General features: G+C 40.0%; 1 protein-coding gene and 1 non-coding gene across 3 annotated transcripts; one reads left to right on the top strand and one right to left on the bottom strand.

Annotated features, from left to right (window-relative positions):
* The first annotated feature begins 639 nt into the window (after positions 1-639).
* TRNAQ-UUG (transfer RNA glutamine (anticodon UUG)) lies at positions 640-711 on the top strand. Its single transcript has one exon. It is a non-coding gene; the product is annotated as a tRNA-Gln (tRNA).
* A 1,449-nt stretch (positions 712-2,160) lies between these two features.
* Positions 2,161-22,297, bottom strand: NARF (nuclear prelamin A recognition factor). Of its 2 annotated transcripts, XM_050908216.1 has the most exons (11): positions 22,192-22,297; positions 21,461-21,541; positions 20,304-20,447; positions 18,470-18,602; positions 17,065-17,199; positions 11,936-12,054; positions 10,915-11,044; positions 10,043-10,115; positions 7,274-7,411; positions 6,496-6,653; positions 2,161-5,913 (listed from the first exon to the last, which is right to left on the bottom strand). In XM_050908216.1, exons 1-11 carry the CDS (start codon positions 22,216-22,218, stop codon positions 5,672-5,674), a joined length of 1,380 nt encoding a protein of 459 aa, XP_050764173.1. In that variant the 5' UTR covers positions 22,219-22,297; the 3' UTR covers positions 2,161-5,671. The 2 variants fall into 2 exon arrangements, with proteins under 2 accessions (XP_050764173.1, XP_050764175.1); XM_050908218.1 differs by lacking the exon at positions 20,304-20,447.
* Between the last annotated feature and the right edge of the window lie 687 nt (positions 22,298-22,984).

The raw sequence follows: 22,984 nt of genomic DNA, 5'->3' as shown, positions 1-22,984 counted from the left end.
CGAGTTTTGGCCACGGGCAGATTTCTTTATCGGCCATTATCATGGAAAATGAGTTTAAGGGAAACTTAGTGTTTTTAACGGGCTTTTGGAATGCCATAAACTACTGACATGCTGTGCTACCTGAAAAACGTATTGAAAGAGAAAGAGAAACAAACCATAGAGTTTTCCTGATTTTTTTTTTTCCGTATTTATTATTTATTGCAGCTAGGTTAGTACATTCTTACACGAATTCTCTGAAAAATTTCAGACGTGCCATATTATACTGAAACGTAAGTAATTCTTTTTATTTCTATGCTGTGAACAACCAGTGTGGAAACACAATTCTAAATTGTGCATTAGAAAAGCACGAGGCAGTCTGCTGAACTCCAGCCCACGTATGAGGATTCGGTTTATGTATCTGGAAGAAGATGTTCTCCTACTGTTTGTGTTTGCTTTCTCACGTTGCATCTTTGCGATCATTATACCACGAAGACAACGAATATTGCAGAAAGGCAGAAGAAACATGACTATTTTAGGTTGCATTAAATTCCTGGCGAGTCATTTAAGATGCAAAGGAGAACGGTCAGTGGGAATTTTTCCAGCAGGATTTGTTTGCTATAGTTTTATTCTCCGGCGTCGCGGAGGCGAGTGCCACCGCCCGGTTCTATGGTGTAATGGTTAGCACTCTGGACTTTGAATCCAGCGATCCGAGTTCAAATCTCGGTAGAACCTGGAGCACGACCCTCGCTTTTACCTCGTCCTTGGCGGCCCCTCGCGGAACGCTGCCCGACTTCCCGAGCGCCGGTACCGCCGCCGCTGCCGCTCGTGGCACGGCCAGCTTGTGTGTACGTACGTGCCTACAGAAGAGCTAAATAAAGGCACGCAGTTCTGCACGGACAGGATATATAAGAAAACCTCAGGGCACATGGAAAAACAAACTGCCATGTCAAAGCGCAGCACGGCAGGGTGCAGACCAAAATGGGGGTAAAACCCGAGGAGCTGAATGCCAAAGGGTTTTCCTTGACCTGAACTGTATCACGCCATTCCCGATTTTCTTAAATTGAATGAACAGCTATACATTTGACAAAAAGATCAAATAAGACTTTCAATAGCTCTTACTACAGTTTAATTAGATCTTTCATTATATTTTACTGTCATTTTATATGTATCTGAAGGGGGAAAAAAAAGTCATTGACACTGAGGAAAATCTGATTTTCACTAGATGACTGTGCAGAATTTGGACATTATTTTTCAGGTGCACCCAACTATTCACTTGGAAGACAGGGACAGAAATGCAACGATTTCAGAGTGGGTATAATCTCACAGATTGAACTCTGCACAATTTAAGTGGGTATTTGTGTCAGCAAAGCAGAGGTAATCCTCGTTATTTATTTTTCATTTCAAGAGTAGCTAAGGACATCTTAACATCTTGGCTCCCCTCCTCAAAACCTGTCCTTACCAGTCCTTTGTTTACACAGCAACAGGAACATCTCTGTTCTGCACCAAACTGAAGGTCAGCTCCTCCTCCTTTTCCTCTGGCCAGGTAACCACTCCTTACTGTCCCTTAAAAAACGCAGACCACCTTCAGGTCCAGTTATTATTCTGTGGAAGTTAGGGTCCTAACTGTTCGAGGGAATTTATGGAAGTGTTTGCTAAACTTGTTAAAGAAATTTTAGTACAACCTATTGATGAAAAAATATCTCGCTCTTCTCTGTCGGGGCTAATTTTCATCCTTTCCCCAACAGCGTTGGTAAGTATCAGGCTACCCACAAAGAAGTATCTTTACCGTTCCTTGTGCACCAGTGTTTTAAATAACTGTTTATAGTAAAGTTCAGCATTAACTAGTCAACCCCCATAGATTGGCTTCATCCAGCAACAGCATTCTTCCCTGGTAAGAGAGCTTTAAAGCCACTAGCTGCTTGTCCGCCTTGCCATGATTCAATGTATTATTTTACAATCCTAGAAAGCAAATTACCATTTCCTACTGCTATCCAGCAACTTTCTCCTTCCATTTATCAGAGTTTGAAGTGTAGCTGTAATCCAGAATACTCATATCAATACAGCTGATACAGTATTACTGTTACAGACTTACTAAGTATTCATGCTAAATTCACCAGACAAGCACGTATGTTAAAGTGTACTTAAAGAGTTAAGCTTTTATATGGAATGAGACAGAATCAGTACAGAATTCAGTATCAAGGTTTATTTAGGACAATTCATGGTCATGCTCCATTTGAATACAAAGCACCAAAATTTAGGTAACTGAACATTATCCAAATATAATCCAGTTGAGACTGCTGCATACAGATATATCCATTATTCTAAGTGATAGCATAGCCCACGTCCGTCCATGTTCATTGACTACAGTGGACAAACACAAGGTGCTGTGGCTGAGGCAAACTTACTGGAGAAGGCATAGCAAAAGTACTTCACAATCCGTATCCCTTGTTGTAGCAGTCTCAGAATAAAGTACTATAACCCAAGGTATCAAGCACTTGATATGCTCAAGTCAGTAATACCCCAAGACAATTTCCAAATTAATTTAGTATTTCCAGTTACTTTCCAGCAATCCCTCCAATTTAGTATTTTCTAAAAAACATCTAGAGACAAGATTGTCTCAGCACAACATTCAACTGAGAAGTAAAGCACTATGGCTGTGACCACACTAGGAACTTTTCCCATTGCTGAAAAGGCAGTAGCAAGGAAAATTATTAGTTGCCAAAATCGTATCAGGGAACTAAATAATGCTGTAGTTGCAGAAAGTGTGGCTAGAAACATGTATTAACAACAGACTTCCCAACTGTAGATTTAAAAGCCAGAATCAAATCTTAGGCAAGTATTTCACTATATATGAAGTTGCAGCAAGGTTTTCTGATATATGTTAAAATTTCAGTGAAAGAAGGTGGAAGGGGAAAGACTTATTACAGTTAAGGGAAAACAAACTTTTTTTCTTTTAAACTGGCACTTTAAAGAAAAGGGCTTTAAAAACTTAAAATCAGTTTTACTCCAAAAAGTCTTATAAAACAAAAGCTGATAAAAAAAAAGGACAAGTATCAGTCACTGTAACTCACTAGTTATAATACATACATTCCACCTAGCCACTAAAAGCTGCCCAGTTAGATGCCTTCGTCATCTTTAAAAAGAATACTGTGGCAGACAAATAATCTACTAGATTTTTACATTGCTACTATCTCAATAGGTTAAAACACTTGAGTAGATGGAAGAAATGGTATATTCAACTGAACTAGTTTATTTTATGCACTGAGCCACCGATTTCCCTTGTAGTGGGAGCGCAGCACAGTACATTGTAGACAGATTTATTTCACCTACTGGCCCGTTCCTAGGGTCTCCCACCAGCATGGGAAGTGAGGCTCTTCAGTGCAACAGGCAAGCATAATGGCAAAAGAAAACATGTACAGCAGTGCCACCTACGCAAGACGAGTATTTTTCAAGTTGTACAAACAGTGCAAGCGTATCCTTTCAGAATAGCGAGGCAGCTCTTGTGTAGTTTAGTGAAGATTTCATCAGAAAAGCAAACAACTTTTTCGTACCATTTCGTCTGGTATACGCACATAAAAAAAATAAGCATACTATACAAAGAACTGAAGCAATATAATTTAAACATGCCATCAAGCTCTAAACCATATATACATAGAAACATATGCCTATACAAACAGAACAAGACCACTTTATTACAAGATAATTCTGTTGAAGTTTTTGGAGGAAATCATGACAGATAAAGAAAATCAGACCAAAGGAGTTGGATGTTGCTGTAATCTGTTCAGAAATTTCATGCAACACCACCATCTTTCTTTAGCAGACATTTATTACAGTTCCGGCTATACATAGGTCTTCCCATGATTTCTGGACTCCCTTCCTGTACAGAGGTAGATTTCTGTAGATGTTCTGATATTGCACCACGTAAGTATAATGTTTTTATTACAACAAGGAACACCTTACAAAGGCTAATTTATGGGCATAATCTCATTGTGTGCATTCAGGTAGCACAGTAATCAAATTCATTTGCACTTGAAAGAAAACATCCCTCAAAGTGAAATGTTTTGTTATTTAGGTGGAGGTCAAATTGAAAGCTGCAATTTATTAAAAGCTTCACATTAAGAGAACTATCTCTTGTCATCAGGGTAACATACTTAAGTCTTTCTCTCTCCTTTTGAGCCTCTTTTGTTTAGCCAATGCAAGAACTTGCACTGACTTCACCGATGCCTTTATCTCATCCACTGTGTTCAAGTTAAATGCGCATTTCAAATACACACAGGTTTTTGCAGTATTAGATCTTACTCATACAAGCGGTTGTAATATTAAGAAATTTACAAGAAGATTCATTCAAACTGCCTGAAATGATTAAAAAAGCCCATCCACACTTTCAGAATGGAAAAGGAAAGCTGAAACTTTGCTAGCTTCAAACAGCCAGTAATTGTGAACAAATTTGATGCTACTAGGAAAATCTGAAGAAGTCTGGCAGTAGTTTCATTTTTTTTTTCTGTCCATCACATTATTCAATAACCCTCTGACAACTCATGAAGTTGCAGAAAAGCTTGCATGCAAATACCACTTTAAGATGTCTGTTAAATGAAACCTCTACAGCGTACTTAAAAAAATAAGTGCACCAAAATTCATGATGCCAATGTATAGTAACTTTGATGAGCTCACAAGCATTGCTAAGTATTTTTTTCAGAGGCACTCCATGAAGTTATTTTTACAGAAGTCTGTCAACATGGAGATAAATGAAAGAACAATCTGGTATTCTGCGTACCGAAACATGAGATAATAGAAGTGCTGTAAGTCTGGCTTAGCAAATCTAGCAAAGTTGTAGTATGCATGTGCTCACGTGACAGTGCGTATGCATGTTTTATAAAGAAGCCAGACAAATTAAGCAGCACCACTCTTCCTAGCTGCAAGTTTCTAAGAAAACTTAGAAGGAAAGAAAAGTTCTCTTTTTGTACCAACCAACCTATTTGGAACTATTTTTAATGAAGGATTGCATTATAACCATTTACCATTAGTTTCCCAAGTTCAGTTTATATGAAGCATCCTGTTCCTTACAAAATATTACATCAGTAAGGAATGGTGACTAGTTTGGAACTGAATAGTTTTTGTTAAAATATGGATAGAAGGCATACATAAATTCATTACACTTCTCCATATACACACCTGTCCCTGTAAAGGTTTTTTTTGTTAACAAGGCAAGTAAATCCCAAGTTACTTCACAACAACTGCAACAATATTGAATTTCATGACGATTGTTTTCCCATGATGAAAGGGATTGCATACCTAGGAGTAGGAGTAAAATAATCTCGCCTTCTTGGGGGAGCCCATTTTCTGAAGTGAAGGGAACCCTTCACTTCAGGGAGTAACTTCATCAGGAATTACACTCCCTGCCCCTGGCAGAAAGTGCTTATGTACCTTGCAACATCATGTTTTTGAATAAAGAAATCCATTATACGGAGGAGATTACACACAGTAAAAGTTAAATGACAATGGCAGGAACCAGGGCTTTCGGAGACTTCTCTTTCTGTTTTTAAAAAGCAATGGTTCTTCACAAATAATAATCCACAATTAGGAAGCGTCTCATTCATACACTCGGCTAGTGCATAGCATCTGCGATTGCATAGAATGTTTCCAGTGCTGAATCTGTAACTAACCTAAGCAAATCTTTTGCAAGTTTGATTTATTACCATTTGATATCCAAATTGCTTGCTGTTTGATTTACTGCACTGTATTTGGTGTGCAAAGTTTCCTGGACCTTCTTAGAGTCCATGCCTTCCAGCCAGTCCTGGTACATCTTCTGTACATGCAGGTTGGTTTCTGGAAGTCTAACAGGTATTGCAGCATACACTTCTTCCATCTGGTTAAGCAGTGCTTTATCTGGTTTTCCATCTTCAGTTTGTGCCTGACCTTTTCCATTTAGGCACCCTTAGGGGAAAAAAGAAAAAAAGAAAAAAGCCACAAGGGTGATGGAGATTTGATATGAAGAGAAAGTTTGTTAACTTGGAATTCTTTTTTCATACTTGTCTAAAGAAAGAGAGTTGTCTCTTTACATAAACTACCCCCCATGCTGTTAGAAATTTGTATTTACTTAAGTGACTCCAATATCAACATCTTAGTGTAAATGAGATTTCTGTATCAACCATCTTTCTCTGCCTTCTCCATGGTTTTATGGTCTTAATTATGTTCCTTGTCTTTTCTTGCCCTTGACAAACACCATTTCAGAGTATTTCTTCTGAGGTTTGAAATAATCGTAAGAGCCATGCTGTCACTTACTTGTAGGTCAGAAGAGAGCAAATAACATTGTGGTTAATTTTAGAAAACCCAATCAATTTCTGAGCCAACCCTGCACATGTAATTGGTGTTCTGGACCGTTCATTAAATAGTAAGCATTTTAGATTATTAAGAGAATTAAGAGGGAATGAAATTAAGTGCCTGCCTGTAAGACAATTTTCCTTTGAGATTCAAGATACGTGTGCGGAACGACTGTGGATCCACAATTATTCTTACCTCCTGGACAGGCAAGGACTTCTACAAAATGGTATAAAAACTTTCCTTTTTTCAACTTCAGAACCATGTTTTGGATATTTCTAAAGCCATAAGCTGCTGCAAAACGCAACACTGTCTCACCATCCTTTTCAAGGGTAACTTCTTGAAAGTCCTTGTTCCTGTAAAGATATACAGAGAACATTTTAAACCCCTGCATTACCAAAGGGATGATCCAACTGTGTCAGTATTCAGATGCTCTGAAGAGAACAGAACAAGTATAACAGTGAGATTAAGGTGAACTCTTTCAGTTTCTAAACTGAGTTAAGCAGAAGTTGGGGTTGAATTTTCAGAATAGAATTATACTTAATTTTTAAGGGGTTTAAGTTATTAATAATAAAATTAAAGCTAGCAGGAGCTACTTTACAGCAAGAAATTTACACGTTTATAACATGTAACTGCCTATCAGCAAAAGAGCCAGGTTAGCAGTAACTGCATTAGGGTTCACTGTAGCACCAACTAAACCAGGGGAGGTTTAGACTGGACATTAGGAACCATTTCTTTACTGAGAGGGTGGTCAAACACTGGAACAGACTTCCTAGAGAGGCGGTTGATGCCCTAAGCCTGTCAGTGTTTAAGAGGCATTTGGACAATGCCCTTAACATGCTTTAACTTTTGGTCAGCCTTGAAGTGGTCAGGCAGTTGGACTAGATGATCGTCATAGGTCCCGTCCAGCTGAAAATATTCTATTCTATTCTAACTAGCCCATCCTACATAACAAAGATACAAAACTCTAACTTACTTTAATGCTTTGTAGGTGATTTCCTTGACATCCATGCCAAAAAGCTCCTTTGCAGCATGTTTAAAAATGTGCTCCAGGTAACCATCGGATCTCTTCCCATCATGCCTTACTACATCTCCCTCCTTTATTTCATCAAACCTTAGAAAACAACAGAAAGAAAGATCAACTCCAAAATTTCATTTGTTCACTTCAATATAGTAGTATGGTTTTCCCCTTCTCTGTCTCCCTCACCAAAAAGTTTTATAGCAGTGAGTGAGAACATATTAACATTTTTATTTATTACAGCTTAAAAAAAAAATATGAAAGGATGCGGGCTTTCCATGTTCAGAAACCTCAAGCCACAGTAATTTATAAGAACGCACGTTCAGCACAGCCTAAAGACTTGGTTAACAGCCATTCACTGCTCAGGAGACATTTGGGGGGGGGGGGGGGAAGTAAATAATTTTTAGCCTGTGAAAACATGAAAGTACTTCAGAAGTTACAAGCCTTTGCTCACAAACAATTCTCCTGCTCCAGGAGCTGTCTGTCACAGTCTGTAACACTGTACCACTAAAATAACACCGAATCAGTACAGGTGCAACCAGGCTACAACACTGTACCTTTAAGGTAAGTGCTACGCTATAGTTCAGGAAAGAAAATTACTGAGATCATACCCAATGGGCACAGCATTCACCTGGAAGTTCACCTCTCCCTCAGTTAAAACAGCACTGATGAGCACAAGTGGCTGCAGTATAAGCTGTACTGGGATGTGTGCTGGTGATTGCCAAAGACTGCAGCTCTACATGCTCATGTTCCTTTCTGGCAAAGGAGAAACTGATGGGGGTGTGTGGTAATGCTAGTTTCAGGAAGAGATATTTGTCTTCAGATTAGCAAATGGACAGATTATGTCCTTTGCTCTTACATGTAAAAGCCTCTCTGGAGATACTCTAATTACTTTCTTCCCAGAACATCCAGACATGACCTTTCCTGGCCTATACTGCTAGCTCTTGCCTGAGCAGCAGTCCGAGCACGGCATTCAACCACGACATCAAAGTGAAAATTACCACAGCAAACACCTTACTAACAAAAAATGCTGATGTTTTAATAACGACAGAGAAATACTTTAATCACTACAGAGCTGAAGTTTACAAATTTAGTATGTCTGTCCCCTCTATGCCATGCCATTGCATCTACTTAAGAACTACTGCAACTTTTGGTTGTTGGTGTGGGTTTTTTTTGTTTTTTTTCTTTTTTTAAATAACTTTGGCTGATTTTGTTTCATGGTATGTCTCCTAATTTTAGCCAATTGCTATTTGTTAGCATTCTCTAGCTACAAAAGTGAGCTGAGAACTCAAACATGAGTTGCTTTGTTCATACTACTTTTTTTAATACCAAGCACTTTACCATGAATTGCTGCTGTGCTGGGACTTGTTTTAAAGAGGGGGAGTTCAAGTTATATAAATTTCTCTGCAAAATCTACTTTTAAGACCCCAGAAGAGCAAAAATTTGTCATCAGGTCTCACAGCTTGAACCAGTATTATCAGATTAGTCCTTCTAAAAATTAACATTATTTTCCAACATAAATTGATCCAATAAATCAGGTATATTCTGAATAAGAGCTTGTTCTTTCATTGGACAGGCTGATTTAGAAATAAATGACCATCTCTCTGATTATGTCTGTAAGAACTTTATTTATGTCATTCTCATTCTGTGTAGCAATCTCTGGTGGAAGTAATCATAGGAGCTACACTACAAACACAGCTCTGAAAATGTTACCACTGTACCACTTAAATTTCTCCAGTCTAGACAAGGTCCAAGGATGATACTAAGTGAAAGTGAGTGAAAAGGATTTTTAAAAATTTCCAGAGCTTTCTGTTTTGTGCAAGAAAGCATGCTTATTGCTCCACTACCACCACTTTGGAAAAATACCAAGTAACATCTGTCACACTTGAACAAAGATCAGTGAGCAGTGAGACCAGCCTTTGTAACTAAGCCTGAGAATTAAATCAACATGCGTGCTGCTTTCTGAGCCAATCACACAGTAAGTAAACAAAATCTCTTCAATGCTTTGTGTGATTTTCATCTAAAGCATATTTCAATTTTATCTAATCTTGAAAAAGTAGCTGCTGTCTTCAGCATAAAAAAAAAATTAATTACCATTTCCTGAAAGGGTGCTACTTCTATCAATTCTACATGAACATATTAGGGGAAGTGGAAATTTACTGTCAAGATGCTGCTCTGAATGAGAGGGAAGCACAGAACAGATGGTCAACCCCATGATTGCATCCCAGCATCTTTGTGAGAGGCCAGACGAGACTGTTCAGCTTTATACATGGTAAAGCACAGGAGAGCTCTGAATGGGGTCAACACCCTGAGACAGTCACACTTACTAGCAAGTTGTGAACTTGATATAGACAAATCTAATATTTCTGCATTAAAATATAAATAGGAGCTACACAAATCTTAAAAAATCATAAATGTTAAAGGAGTCACTAGATGGGGGTCATTACCTCAAATTATCTGCTTTGTATTTAGACAGTATATACAGTTTATATTATCTGTTTCATGTTACTTTTCTATATAGCAATGAACATCTAAGAGAATACTTTGGGGTTTTTTGGCCACTATATAAAGGATGAGGCTTTAGTATACTCAGGCTTTGATGCAGGCTTTTTTTCTTTAAAAAGAAAAAACATTCTTTTGAGAAGTTTTACATTTATGTTGAATATGTTCAAAGGTGTTGTCATTTGTCATCAAAATAAGGAAGCAATCCACAACAGAACTACTTACAAACTATCTACAGCTACTTCAGTCACATCTTTCATAGACACATTTTTCTGTTCCATTATTTGGACAATTTCACCTGTAGGAAAACATATGACATTTTACTTTCAACACAAAGCAAAACACACATGCTGTGCCTCTGTTTAAGAGATCAATATCCCAACACCTGTATGTGCTTACAGTCACATTCTCCAATTCTTACTGGAGTCAGTTCCCTCCAGTAACTGAGAAGCCTGGCGCTTCCAGCCCTGAAGAAAAGGGCCTTCAGCTTGCTCCAAACTTTGCACAATGCTATCCTTAGCCTTTCTGTTAGGTAAGGTTTGGAAGATGTTTCTACACTGCAGGAGAAAAAGGAGGATACATAGTTTGGACATTAAGCCTAAAGACAAGAGCCACACCAAAAAGCCACCGGTGCCATGCATAATACACGTTAGTGTAGCTTCAGCAGTGTCCTTCACTCTCATGGATGCGGGGTTTGGCTCCTTACCTCCTTTGTACTTGACCTCTGCATTTGGAATGTTATGAATAATCCCAGTGGAGATTAAATAATGACCACAGACAAGCAAGACAATGATTTTTAATACGGATTTGCATAACTCTTACCTTTCTCAAGAGGCTGGCAAAAACAAATACCTGAATCTTGTTTTCAGATGAACACCAACTTAGAATGAAAGTATTTTTTCCTTTGCCTTCCCTATACATACCTATACTACCAGTAACACAAAAACACGTACTTATTTTTAAAGCAGAAAAAAGCCAACCAACTAAACCAACCAACTAAAGCAGACTTGAAAAAAGCAAAGTCTGGCATAAAGGCTATTCTAACAATGGTGATTCACTGATATCTTTATAAATAGTAAGTTTAAAGAAGATTTAACCTGATGTCAGAACACAATCAACTTCTTGCGAATTATACAAGGCAGTATAGAAATCTTCCCGCAAGGCTTCCAGTTTTTTGTCATAACAAGGCGCCACAATTACATGGAAAATTTTATCAGGAGACAAGTTCTGTGGAACATAGAAGAGAGCACATGTGAACTCCATGAAGAGCAAAGACAGCTTGAAGGATGACAAGGAAAGAAATAGCATCATAACCTCTATGCAGGCAATACTAGCAATCAATCCCTAGCAATTAAATTTAAAGACTGCTGCACACAGATGAAGTGATTTGCCAGATGTCACAAAGCATCACCAACAAACATCCAAAGTTAGTCTTCTGGCTGAAACTTTTACTTATTCCTTCAGACCACATCTTCTGCAGCTTTTGATTGCCTTAGAAAGTGAATGCAAGTCAGGACTTCATAACTCTGTTTTCTAGCTGTCACTCATTCACTTTCATCCACAGCAAGTCCATCAATATTTATCTATGTGGAGAGAGCAATACTTTCCTATGTAATGTGGATGCAGTTAAATTTAAGTATGATACGTAAAAAGAACAGCAACTTTTTCAACATACAAAATTGAGAAGATAAGAAGGTTAGTTTCTAGGATACAATGCTTTTATTGATCGCAGATAACAGGGCAATTTCTACATTATTCTCTTCCGCTCCTGTTTTGGCTGTGCTATAGAACTACACAGGCAGCATTTAACAAGAATCTCTTTAGCTACCTTGGATTTAATTTTATCCGTAAATATCTAAATCGATGTTGCACTCCGAGCACAAGGATTGCTATGCCAGCTCACGCTGCACCGCATGAAATGAGGTTCTTTGTACATTCTTGTTACCGTGGGAACTTGTATAGCAGCAGAGCATCTTTTATTCTTCAAGTAAAGGACAAACAATTCAGGAAGATGCTTTATCACTTTATAATACACTAAGCTCTATATTTCCATATTAAAACCCACTAGCCCATCTTTTTAGAAGAGTATAATGCTAAAAATAAGTCAGAATTACTTACCTGCTGCCTGGCAAAGTAGCCCTTCACCAGGGAGCCCATGATCTGCTGTGGAGACTTTGCAGTGCAAATGTGAGAGGTCACAAGATTGGTAAGTACCCTTTCAGCATACCGGATCCAACCTAGAACGACAGAAAAGTCACAGATAGTGAAGTAGCACATAAGCTTGGCAAAGCGGCAGCAGTTATAGAACAGCTCTTAAAAATGAAGACACCTTCACAGTAGGTAGGACATTTCTGTGTAGGCTGGAAGCCTCACCTTGGGAACTGTAGGAAGCCGCAAGCCTCTGTTAATAATGCTTTCCAGTTAGCTATCAATAATTCACTGTGTCATTAATTCTAGACCTAGAAGCCACTGTGAACTTCATGACCTATTATACCCTTTCTAATGCATAGATTTAACAAAGCAGAAAGAACAAGACCCCAGCTAACAAAGAGTAGGTTGACTTTCTACACCTCAGCCCTTGGATCACCAGATACTGCAACAAATATACTCTGTTCAGCTGCTTAACTGTAACCTCCTGTTTCCTGAGATTTAATATCCATGCACCCAGCTTGCCTCCTCTAGAACAGAAGAGTCACATGAAAGCATTATCACAAGATGCACATGGATTAAGCCTGGAAAAAAATGGCTTCTTTTACCATTGTTAGAGTAGCCACACCTCCTTTAGAAACACCCACCACCCACACACTCAGCCACACACAGAGTAATCAACTGAAATCTCTCTGTAGTCAACATTCTGTCTTAGTTACTCAAGAGACTTCCCCCCCCCCTTCACCAGGCTCCTTCAGCATTTCAGCTATAACAAGCTACGTATATTCACACCACCCCAATATCCAGAGCAGTTCTATTATTCCCCACCTTCCAGAACAGGAACTGACAAATGAGCAGATTAAATATTTAGGGTGTGCAATTCTTTCTTAGGCACTGTAACTCTTACTGAAAACAACAGCCCAGAATCTTTCACAACAAGGACTCAGAACTTTTTGCTTCACCTACATGAACTGAGAACCAGATACCTAAATTGTGCAGAAGTGTTAGGCCCAGCCTTCTAGGGAAGCGTGTTGCTTTTGGTGCTAAGAAATAGTGAAAAATACCGCACCTAAGTCTTTTATCTTCCAACAGATTAGTGTCTACATAAAAGAGAAAAATTGCTGTGAAGTACATGCTGCCCAGGAAAGGTAAAACCTGTAGGTTAATTCTTAAGCTTGAAATGAACACATATGTATGAACACCTGGTAATGTTTAAGTCAGAACACCGCCACAAAGGCCAACAGCACAAAACTGGAATCCAAGTGGTGTTCAGATGGTTTGTCTCTCTATGGCAGAGAAGTGGTTTTCCCAGTGTAGTAAAATTTTACTGATGAAAAAGAGAAAGTATAAGTATTAGGGAAACATGAGGATCCTCCAGCTGTTTAAATATTCACAATTCTTGTTAAAGTACAGACTTCAAGATTAACAGATACTCGTCTCCGTGGAAAATCTCAAAAGACATGTATCATCTTCAACAAGCGTTCATTTCTGTTGTAGAAAAAGCTAGGGACTATAGATTTACATGTCAGGATTGTGCTGAATTGCTAGACTCTGAATAGGAAGTTTGCTTAATGTCCAACTTCAACTGGGACTTTAAGTCCAAGATATTACCTGCAACAAAGGACTTCATTTCTTGGTGCTTGGCACAAAGAGCGTATTAGCATATTCTGCATGATATGTATATCCTATTTCTTAAATGGCTTTAGTCTCAAGTGCTGTCAAAATAGAACAAAAACTGCTTCAAACAAAATAAGGACAGTTTTTAAAAACATTCTGCCTTGTACTTTAGTAGCATTTCTGGAAGGTCCTTCCCTAATACTGCAACTATGATTACCAGTGATCACCACAGCACTCCTGCTATGAGGCTAGTTTTTAGAATTGGAATGTTTTAGATATTGTAGTCATGACCTATAAGGAAATTCACTAAATCCCAAGAGACTTCTGGCAGGTATTGCACAAAGCAACTTCTTAAATTGCTTCTTTCCTTGCAGTAGAGGGAACAAGTGTCTAGTAGTTCCAGCTCCACAATGACCATTAGTCACTGTTTAATTATACAAGCAGCCTTGGTGAATGAGCAACACGAGGCATTTACCTGCACTTCACATGCACACTAGCTGTTTCTGCCTACTCATCAGCAGGGCTGAATTCCAGAGCCACAGTTACAGGAAGCCTAAGATACCCAGTTATATCAGTGTACCTCTGTACCCATACAGACCTATGCCCTTCATTAATTCATTCAGATTCTCGGCCATTTGTTGGCTTGTGTTAGCATCAAAGAACAACAAGAAACCCCTACAAATCACTGTATAAATTCTTGCAGATGTACTTCAGAACACATTATTTTTAGTGGTTTATCATGAGTAGATCACAAAGATGCATGCTAGAAATATCTATGCATCAGTATAAAGTGCAGAAAAACTAGGAAAACTTTCACTACTGTAAAACCCCATTCCTGTAAAAGGAAATCAGTTTAGTTGACTGGGACAAAAGCATTTGAATCCTCAATAGTTATGCTCTTCCTACTTATGCTGTAAGCCTGCCCCGTTGACCTGTTCGAGGAGTTCACAGAGGTTGGCAATGCATTAAAAATGCTGGCTGGTTCCCAGCGCAAGTGCTTCATGTTGCTTACCAGTCTGGTAAATTAAGGAAGAGAATGGATTACTTCTGAGATATTACATATACAATCAGTAGTTACACTGTTGTACTTTCAACCGGAAACAAAACCCCAAAAAATTAGCTCACTTGCTTTTAAGAGAGCAGCAGGAGGAGGTAAGAACAATTAAGACAGAGAAAATAAAATGCCCTTTCATCAGGTTCTGGGACTATATGGGCTATGCTCTTTTCCTCGTGGTAGATTTTACACCACAGAGCACTCCTGCAGGGGGTGATATTTCTGTGGAAAGTTACTCGCGAAGATGCAAGTAAAGCAGTTATACTCAAGTTCACATTGACCTTACATCTACAGAGCTATATAAAAAACATTTTGTGATAAACACACCCAGTAAACAACATTTCTGGGACAAATTTATGTAATCTGGGGGTAGAGAGAGGAAGGAGAATGAGGAACAGAAAATGCACCCAGACAATTAAAGTCAGGAAACACAGTGAACAACCTTACTTAAAGATGACTGATCATGATTTTTTTTTTTCCTGTAATTGCTGTCAATGGGAATGAAATACCATATGCTTTCAGAATGGGTTTCCAGTGATATTTCGGTTCACCATTTTCCAGAAATGGAAAGCACCCGTGCTTCTGCTAACATCTATACCACAGCAGATAGCTAACACCATAACTAGCACTGAAAACAGAAACAATCTTTTGTAGAACAGACAAGGACAAGAAAAGTGCTCCATTAACTACTTTGAAGTATTTCCAATGAGAGCAGCGGATAATCTGAACTCTGTTTCTAGATGAAGAAAATTAAAATAATCTCAGAAGAAGTTCTAAAAGAAATCTTCAGGTTTTGAATTTTAAATAAACCACGTACACAAAGCTAAGTAATAGGGGGTTGTTTCAACTTCACAGGTTTTACATGAAAAAAAAAAAGCAACCTACAGTATGTCTGCTCCTGAAGATAGGACATAACACTAAGATAACAGTAACAGAAAAAAAGAGACTTTTGCCTCTTAATACATATATGTAGTTCCTAAAGTGTAAGCCAGATACTTCCACTACAGAATACACAGAACAAACAAAAGTACAAGTATAATTCAAATAGCAGTATTTAAACTTTAAATCAATGACAACAGCAGATTCTGGGGATTACCAAACACAACTTTAACTCACTCTCTTGTCACTGTAACATTTCTTTAAAGAATGCAATCCACTTCAATTATTTCAGAGCTAGAAAGAAATATTTTTGTATTTTTATTAGCCTTTTGAAAAGCAACACCATGAACTTTAGGGTGGAGTTCAGAAGGCAGTCAGGCAAAGGAGTTACTTTTACCTCCTTTTTGATACTTCTTTTTTAGGAATGTGACTTACCATACTTAAACTGAAAAGATGGTGTGCTAACAAATGGAAAAAGTAAACAGTGACTGAATGTTCTACATCTTTTCAGTTGTGATAAGTGCAGGTTCTGTTCCTAACAGAACAAGTTCTCAGGTGCCAAATTCTCAGAAGTGAGACATGTCGTGAGCCAAGTCTCTGATATTTCAAGTGGGAATTATTTTCTAAGTGTTAGACATTACTCTTAATGACTGTGAGATGGTTATGTCACTTGCTACTTTCCCTTAGGCTTAAGTGGCAAGTTCAAAACTTTGCTTAAGATAATGGAGGTGGTTGTTTAATTATATCAGTTAGCAAAGTTCCTTAAAGATTCTTTTAAATAAGGAAACGCCACATTAAACTTTGTGGTCTGGACACACTAGCAGCAGCCACTAACTCCTCAACTCCAGTTCTGATTAATTTCTCCTAAGGTCTTACACAAAGCACTAAAAACCTCAGTGCTTCTGTACCTCGGTTTCATTATCCAGACATTCATATGTAATATATGCTTCTTTTATAGAAGTGATGGGAAATACAACTGACTAATAAATACCACATATAAACACCAGCACAGGAAATGAGTAGTTCAGGTTCTTTGTATTATCAGAGGCTGTGGACTACAGCAAGGTTCCTTTTTTTGAAGGGCAACAATAGAATTTACACTCCTCACCTTTTACAGAGCTCCAACAAAAGACAACTGTAAGATGCAGATACAGAATTTATTGCAAGTTTTGTATCTGACTGCGTAAGGCATGTGCTAATTCAGTGTAGGGCCTTATCCAGCACCATCACACCCGTTCTTTGCTGCATGGTTCACATTTATGGCTGTGGCACCTCACTTACACATGGGAAAGCTGATGATGCTTGTTGGAAACAAATTCTGCTCTCCCAACAGCCCATGAAAAACAGGCCCATCTAGCAATGCACTGAAATGCACTAAGGATGATCAGCGCTACTGGTAACAAGTACTGTGTGCGATATTTGGTATCTCTCAAAAGCGAAGCCAAAATGCTGTAGGTTATGTAAGGCTCCCAAATGAAACCACCCTTTCCTGAGTAGTTCCGATGAGACTAGGCTGAAGTGCAGGAAGGTTGGAGAAATCAGTTCTCACCAGGGCAAGCAGAGGCAAACATTGGTAAGGCATGCTCCTCCTGGTTCCTCCGTTGATACCGCTGCACAAATTCCCTCTGGCTCTCCAGGATACTGAAATCAGCAGCTATAGTGGTGTCAAATACATAATGCACCCCTATGAAAGAAAGCGGTAAGGAAAAGTGAATTACTAGAATGCTTTCCATCTCATAGGCTTCCTTCCAACTTCCAGGTCTACAGAAAATCTTGGAGGATCAATGGGTATATTCTTTCCCCTCTCCAAATTTTCACAAATAGTAGAGTAAAAAATAAAAGCCATACATTGAAAAGTTATCTTCTATGTCATGAATTTAAAAGGACCACCAAGTTGCTAATGCTGACTAGCAACACGTCAAATAGTTGCCTGCTTCCTTATGAGAAGCTTGCCATTCAGTATATATTTGCTTCTTGTTTAATTGAATGGGATTTCGTGACTCCTGGGCTATATGCAGTGACTCTTGAAAAGGAGCATTCTTTTCAAGACATGCTGAAGTTGCGTATCATTATCCACAAAAAATAAATCCAGCTAAGAGGCATATCTTCCATTCCTGAAGTTGTCTGCAAAGGTACACGAGCATATCACCAACACAGCAGAGACCTTCTGTCTGCTTATTTAGCAACATACTCCGTATACGCCTACGTAATATTGAGCATGTCCCCGCAGCAAGTGAGGCATAGATAATTAACGCATTCTAAGAAAACTGGGGCACACCAGAACTTGGCATTCCTTTTAGATGAAGAAAATATACTGGGTACAGAGATGGATAAAAACTATGAAAAATGAAACAGTTTATAGGTTTATTACGGTCCTTTTCCTTCCTCCCTCAAGTACGTAAAAAAAACCCCAAACCTATAGGCAAAGTGTTTTTTTGGTTTTTAAATAAAACTTTGTATATAGTATAAAGAGCAAAGGAAATATAGCTTTAACATAAAATAGGCAGATACAACAGTTCTTGCATGCAATTTCAAATTACAGAAAAAACAGAACTGAGAATCTTCTAGAGATATAATGTGTCAAAAGGACTGGAAGGCATTTAGGATAAGAATTCCCTCCTCCCTCAAGTTACAAAATAAGGTGAAATCTTATTGAAGCTCATGACCAAAGCCTCCCTGATTTCTTGGTAGTGAAGGTTTCAAAGACAGCTCTATAATGTCCTTCTATTCTGTGACCTTTACTATCAACAGGGTAATGCCTCGAATCCATTCCTGAAACTGGTGTATGCGATACTAGTGCACTGTCACCAACATCACAGAATGCGTATTTCAAACTCTGAACTAGATTGTGCAATGGCACTTTATGACTGCGTAACAAAGAATCCTGCTGAGGAAGCAAAAACCTAAAATAATCTCCCCTTTCTGCTCCACCGTAACAACAAACCCAAACTTACCGAGACTTTTGAGGAAACCACAGAGTCTCTTGGCTGCATCATTCACAGAGAGATTGAATTTAGCAGCAAAATAAGGCAATGACTGAGGGCATATAGACACTGCCAACACTTTGTGTTTTGAGGTATCACATTTCTGGTAAAAAAAACAAAAACAAGAGAAACAAGCTATGTAATTACAACAGGGTAAGGCTCCCTACTTTCCCTCCCTTTTCCACTCCTGGAGTTATTCCTCAGGGTCCTATGCTTCAGTGGGCCATATCAGTAAAACCCCTACGAAACAACTATGAAGTTTCCTGAGGGCAGGACAGGATGTTCTTCTGATCCTGTCAGTGGTCATCTCTCATCACCTGTAGATGTTTCTTTTATGTAACTCAGGGAAATCCATCCCTCCTAGGACAACTCTGTGGTTGGTCTCCTAATGGCATAAGGAAAGTTAAGAGACATTCAGCACCTATGACGTTCTAGCAATATGAAACATTCTAGCAAATATGAAAAAAGCTGTATGTTTAAACATTAATAAATAGATAAAGTAATGTTTACAGGAGCATGGGCACTTGAAGTTACAAATCCAACCCAGCAAATTACAGATCTGATCCTTTGTTAAGGCTTCTGTGTCTCTACCACTGAAGCTGTCGAGGTAAACTGGCAAGATAGGACCCTCAACAAACCAGTGTTTGTAGGCACTGAAGAACCCTTTGAAAATACCTAAGATGGTGTGCAATTGTAAAGCTCTGATGACTGTGACATTGATTTGAAGATGAATCTTGTGTTTTAGTTGGGATGTTTTCCACACCACTGGAACCCTTGGAAGACAAACCAGGACTATGCCATAGACAAATCTCACTCTAAAAAGGTTAGAGACCATAGTTTGTACTGAGGACATACTAAATGTGGTATAATGACCCTTCAAGTAGAACTCCTGACTGCCCAGAAAGCATCTCTCTTGCTCACTGTCCTCTCTTGGACCCCTGAAGTTCTGATCAAGGTACCTGGCTGCCTCCCTATTGTAGACTTCAGGCTCTCTTAATAGGACCCATGTGACCCAAAAGATTTGCCCCCCTTCTCTTTTTCTCATGTATGACAACATCATACTGTATGGAGAGTTAAACTAGTTCTAAGAAAACTGAATCACTATGTAATTAATCCTCTTATTTATGACACCTATCTACAAATTAAGAAAAAGCATCAATTCTGGTAGCTTTTGCATACCAACTAAGGACACAGAAGTCTGGAGCAGAACTAAAATAATTAATTCAGTACCAAGATCTAAAGATCTGAGCACCATACATAGCAACTAGCTTCCAGGAAATCCAGATCTCAGCAGAAAAGAAGACAGTAATAGAACAATTTCATAAGTTTTGCTAAGAATTTGGACAAAAATTTCTGTTCCAAATAGAGCCAGCTCAAATATATATTAAAAACAATTCTACTTTCAAAAACCTGCCTTGATAACTTTGTATTATGTGGCTATGTTGGCACCAAAAACACTCAGAACAGTCCTAGTAATGAAGGTATGAGTATTTATAAACACTGAACCACAGACTAATTTGTTATTACAGTAATGAGGTAGTTACATTTTCCAAAAATTTTACTTTTGCAGGTGCAGTAACTTTCCTCTAGCATTTAGGTTAAGTGCTGTGATCTTGCATCTCTAGTGCAAAATTATTTTAAGCACTTTAATGTTCATCTTGCCTGAAGTTTTCACTTCCTCTTTGGAAAAAGTATACCCTGACAAATCTTCACATTATCTGCTTTGGGAAACCAAGCTGCTTAGTCATTCTGTAATTGCCTCCTCCTCACAGAAAACAGCGTGTGATTGTTTGTGTCACTTTACCTTATTAAGGTTAAGAATACGAAAGAGCTCTTTCTGATTCTGTTGGAAAACTCTGGCTCCTTCTTCCGATGTCATACAATTGTCACAAGCTAAGCAGTCGCTAAGGAGTATTTTAGCATTAGCCAATGTATGAAACTCATTTTTCTGGGGGGGAAAAGAAAAACAGTAAACAACTATTTAGTAATGATCGACCAATTTTCAAGACCTCTGCAATGGCCCAGATGAAGAGCAAACATGCTGTCACTGTTTTGTTTAAAACAAGACAACCCATGACACTTGCGTAACATTCAAGATTATTTAGAAGTAATCAAAATAATTTGTTCCATCCTTCTTCATGGCTCTGCTCCTATTATTACTGTGAAACTGCAAAATGTTTAAGCATAAACATAGATCTCAATTTAGCGCTCTAGTCCGTGTCCTAGTAACTTGATTTGCATTGCATTTCAGAGCTGACAGTCCCCATCAACTTACCAAGCAACTGAGAAAACTTTTACTTGAACTATTAAACCTCTTTAATAGCCAGATGCCTCTGTAACAGCAAGATGGCTTCGGCTTTTTACCATGAGGTAAAACAAACAGAATGCAGTCCTATAATTACATTGAACATACACTGTAAGATCAAGAGTTTCATACTTCTGGCTACAATACCATTGAGCAGCTCATTTGTGGGAAGAAGGAATAGTTGAAGTGCAACACAACCAGACTACTTGCAAAAAAAATAAACAAAAATCCCTCAATTAAGAGCCCACTCCCAGGGAAAGAGTTATCTGTTGAAGAACAGGAGGCGATCTGTAGGTTTGTCTAATATAAAGAATAAGAAGACATTTTGTGCACTTGCACTATCAAAACTCCTCTTTTCTCCTTACAAGCTCTGTCTCTGTTTTGAAGACTTGATGTAAGATATGTGACACTCAAAAAAATTTTTTAGAACTTCAATTTCTGTTTTGTGTTTGCATAGTAAGGGGTTTTTTATTTCACCTTTTTTAAAGATTCTTGATTCTCATGAGATGTCTAGAAGTGCTCATAATTGCTTACAACTGCTTGTGGATTAGTGTTATATTTAGTACTTGAAAGTTCTCTACTTATAATCCTTTGAGGTACACAACAAAAAAAGAATACAAGTAAGAGTATATTACAATTTTTAGAAAGAACATTACCTCTTCAAAACCATCGTTCGAACTCAATGCATCAACTGATGTACTTTGCGTATCATCGTTTTTCTGTTTTTTACTGCATTCCTGAAACAAAACATAAAATACATGTATTACACAAAATATATTTACCGTTCAATAAGAACATCTTCGCTGAACAGTTTGTATCGTTAAAACCTAATCCAGTTCTTTTACAGTTTTTTGGCAGCGTTAAATCTACACCTTTATACGCGATGCCTTGTTTTCAAAGTGCATTTGCTACGGTGAAAATAATTCCTCAGAAATGCACTTGCTTCATCAGTTTTGCAGTTCCGAGCGGTTTTTTTTTATCCCAAGGGGAGGACTAAACCCAGCACGGGAGCAGCTGTGCGCACACGTCGCGACCGCGCCGCTACGTGTCGGCTCCAGGCACGGCGAAACAGCCGCGTCCCGACGACAACGCCGCTCGGTGCTCTTCCGTGCGCTGCCGCCCTCCGTGCGCTATCACCGCCGGTCCGCAGATGAGGAAACGGGCGCGGGGCTGCGCTCCAGGTGCCGGAGAGGCCGGTGACCTTGGAGCCGGCAGCCAAACGCCGCTCCGCCTCACGGGGCAAACCGGCAGGCCACCGCCTCGCCGGCGGGCGGGCGACCGGGCGACCGACCTCCGCCGGCTGCCCGCCCGCCTCCCCCCCGAGGCGACGTCCCCCGGCTGAGGGGCGCGGGCAGGGCCCAGCCGGCCGCGCCGCCGCCGCACTCACCTTTTTGGTGCAGTTCTCGCACTTCATTTGCGATCCCGCCGGCGCACCCCGGCCCTGGCGCGGCTGCCGAGCGGTCCTCGCCGCCGGGGCTGCAGGACAGGAGCAGAGCGGGACAGGCAGGTGAGCCCCCGCAGCACCAGCAGCAGCCGCTGCCAGCCCTCTTTCTTTCCCTCCCGTCCCCGCCGCCCTTTGTTGCCGTGCCCGCCTCCTGCCCCTGTTATCGCCCCCGCCGGGCGGTCCCCGCAGCCATGCCGCCCCGCCGCCGAGGCGGGCCGTCCGCGGCCAATACGGCCCCCGGGGCGGGGGCGGCCCCGCCGCGCCCCTCACGTGCTCCGCAATTTACTAGCCCGTAATTAACCAACAAACGCCGCCGTCCCTTGCCCGCGGGTCGCCATCGCCCCAGCCCGTTACGTGGTGCGAGGGGGCACCGAGCGCCTCCCGCAGCCGTCTTGGAAGAGACACGGGGTGAAAACCGCTCGACAACAGAAACGGCCCCCCCCGCCCCGGGGAAAGGTCCCCCCGGAAAGCGCGGAGGCTGACCCGCAGCACGGCCCTGTTTCCGCAAGCAGAGCGGGGCTCCCCCGCCCACAGGGCAGGCAGCTCCGCCGCCGCCTCGGCTCTTCACAGCCCCCTCCCCGCCGCCGAAACAGACGCGATGGGGGAGCGGGCGGGCGAGCGGCCACGAGCTGCAGCTCATCAGCTCCACGGGGAAAAAAAACAAACACAAACCCCCCAAAAAACCCAAAACAACCCAAAAAGGGGGTGGAAGGACGAAGAACCGGGCACCGTACCT

Source organism: Gymnogyps californianus, chromosome 19 (genome assembly GCF_018139145.2).
Source record: "Gymnogyps californianus isolate 813 chromosome 19, ASM1813914v2, whole genome shotgun sequence".
Classification (NCBI taxonomy): domain Eukaryota; kingdom Metazoa; phylum Chordata; class Aves; order Accipitriformes; family Cathartidae; genus Gymnogyps; species Gymnogyps californianus.
Note: the sequence above shows the minus strand (reverse complement) of the source record. Positions and strands in the feature narration are given on the sequence as shown.

Coding starts and splice junctions, on each gene's coding strand:
- NARF (XM_050908216.1), bottom strand. CDS start 22,218: ATGAAGTGCGAGAACTGCACCAAAAAG. Junction 11,045..11,935: donor GCTACTTTGCCAGGCAGCAG/GTAAGTAATTCT, acceptor TATGTTCCACAG/AACTTGTCTCCTGATAAAAT. Junction 6,654..7,273: donor ATCACCTACAAAGCATTAAA/GTAAGTTAGAGT, acceptor ATATCTTTACAG/GAACAAGGACTTTCAAGAAG.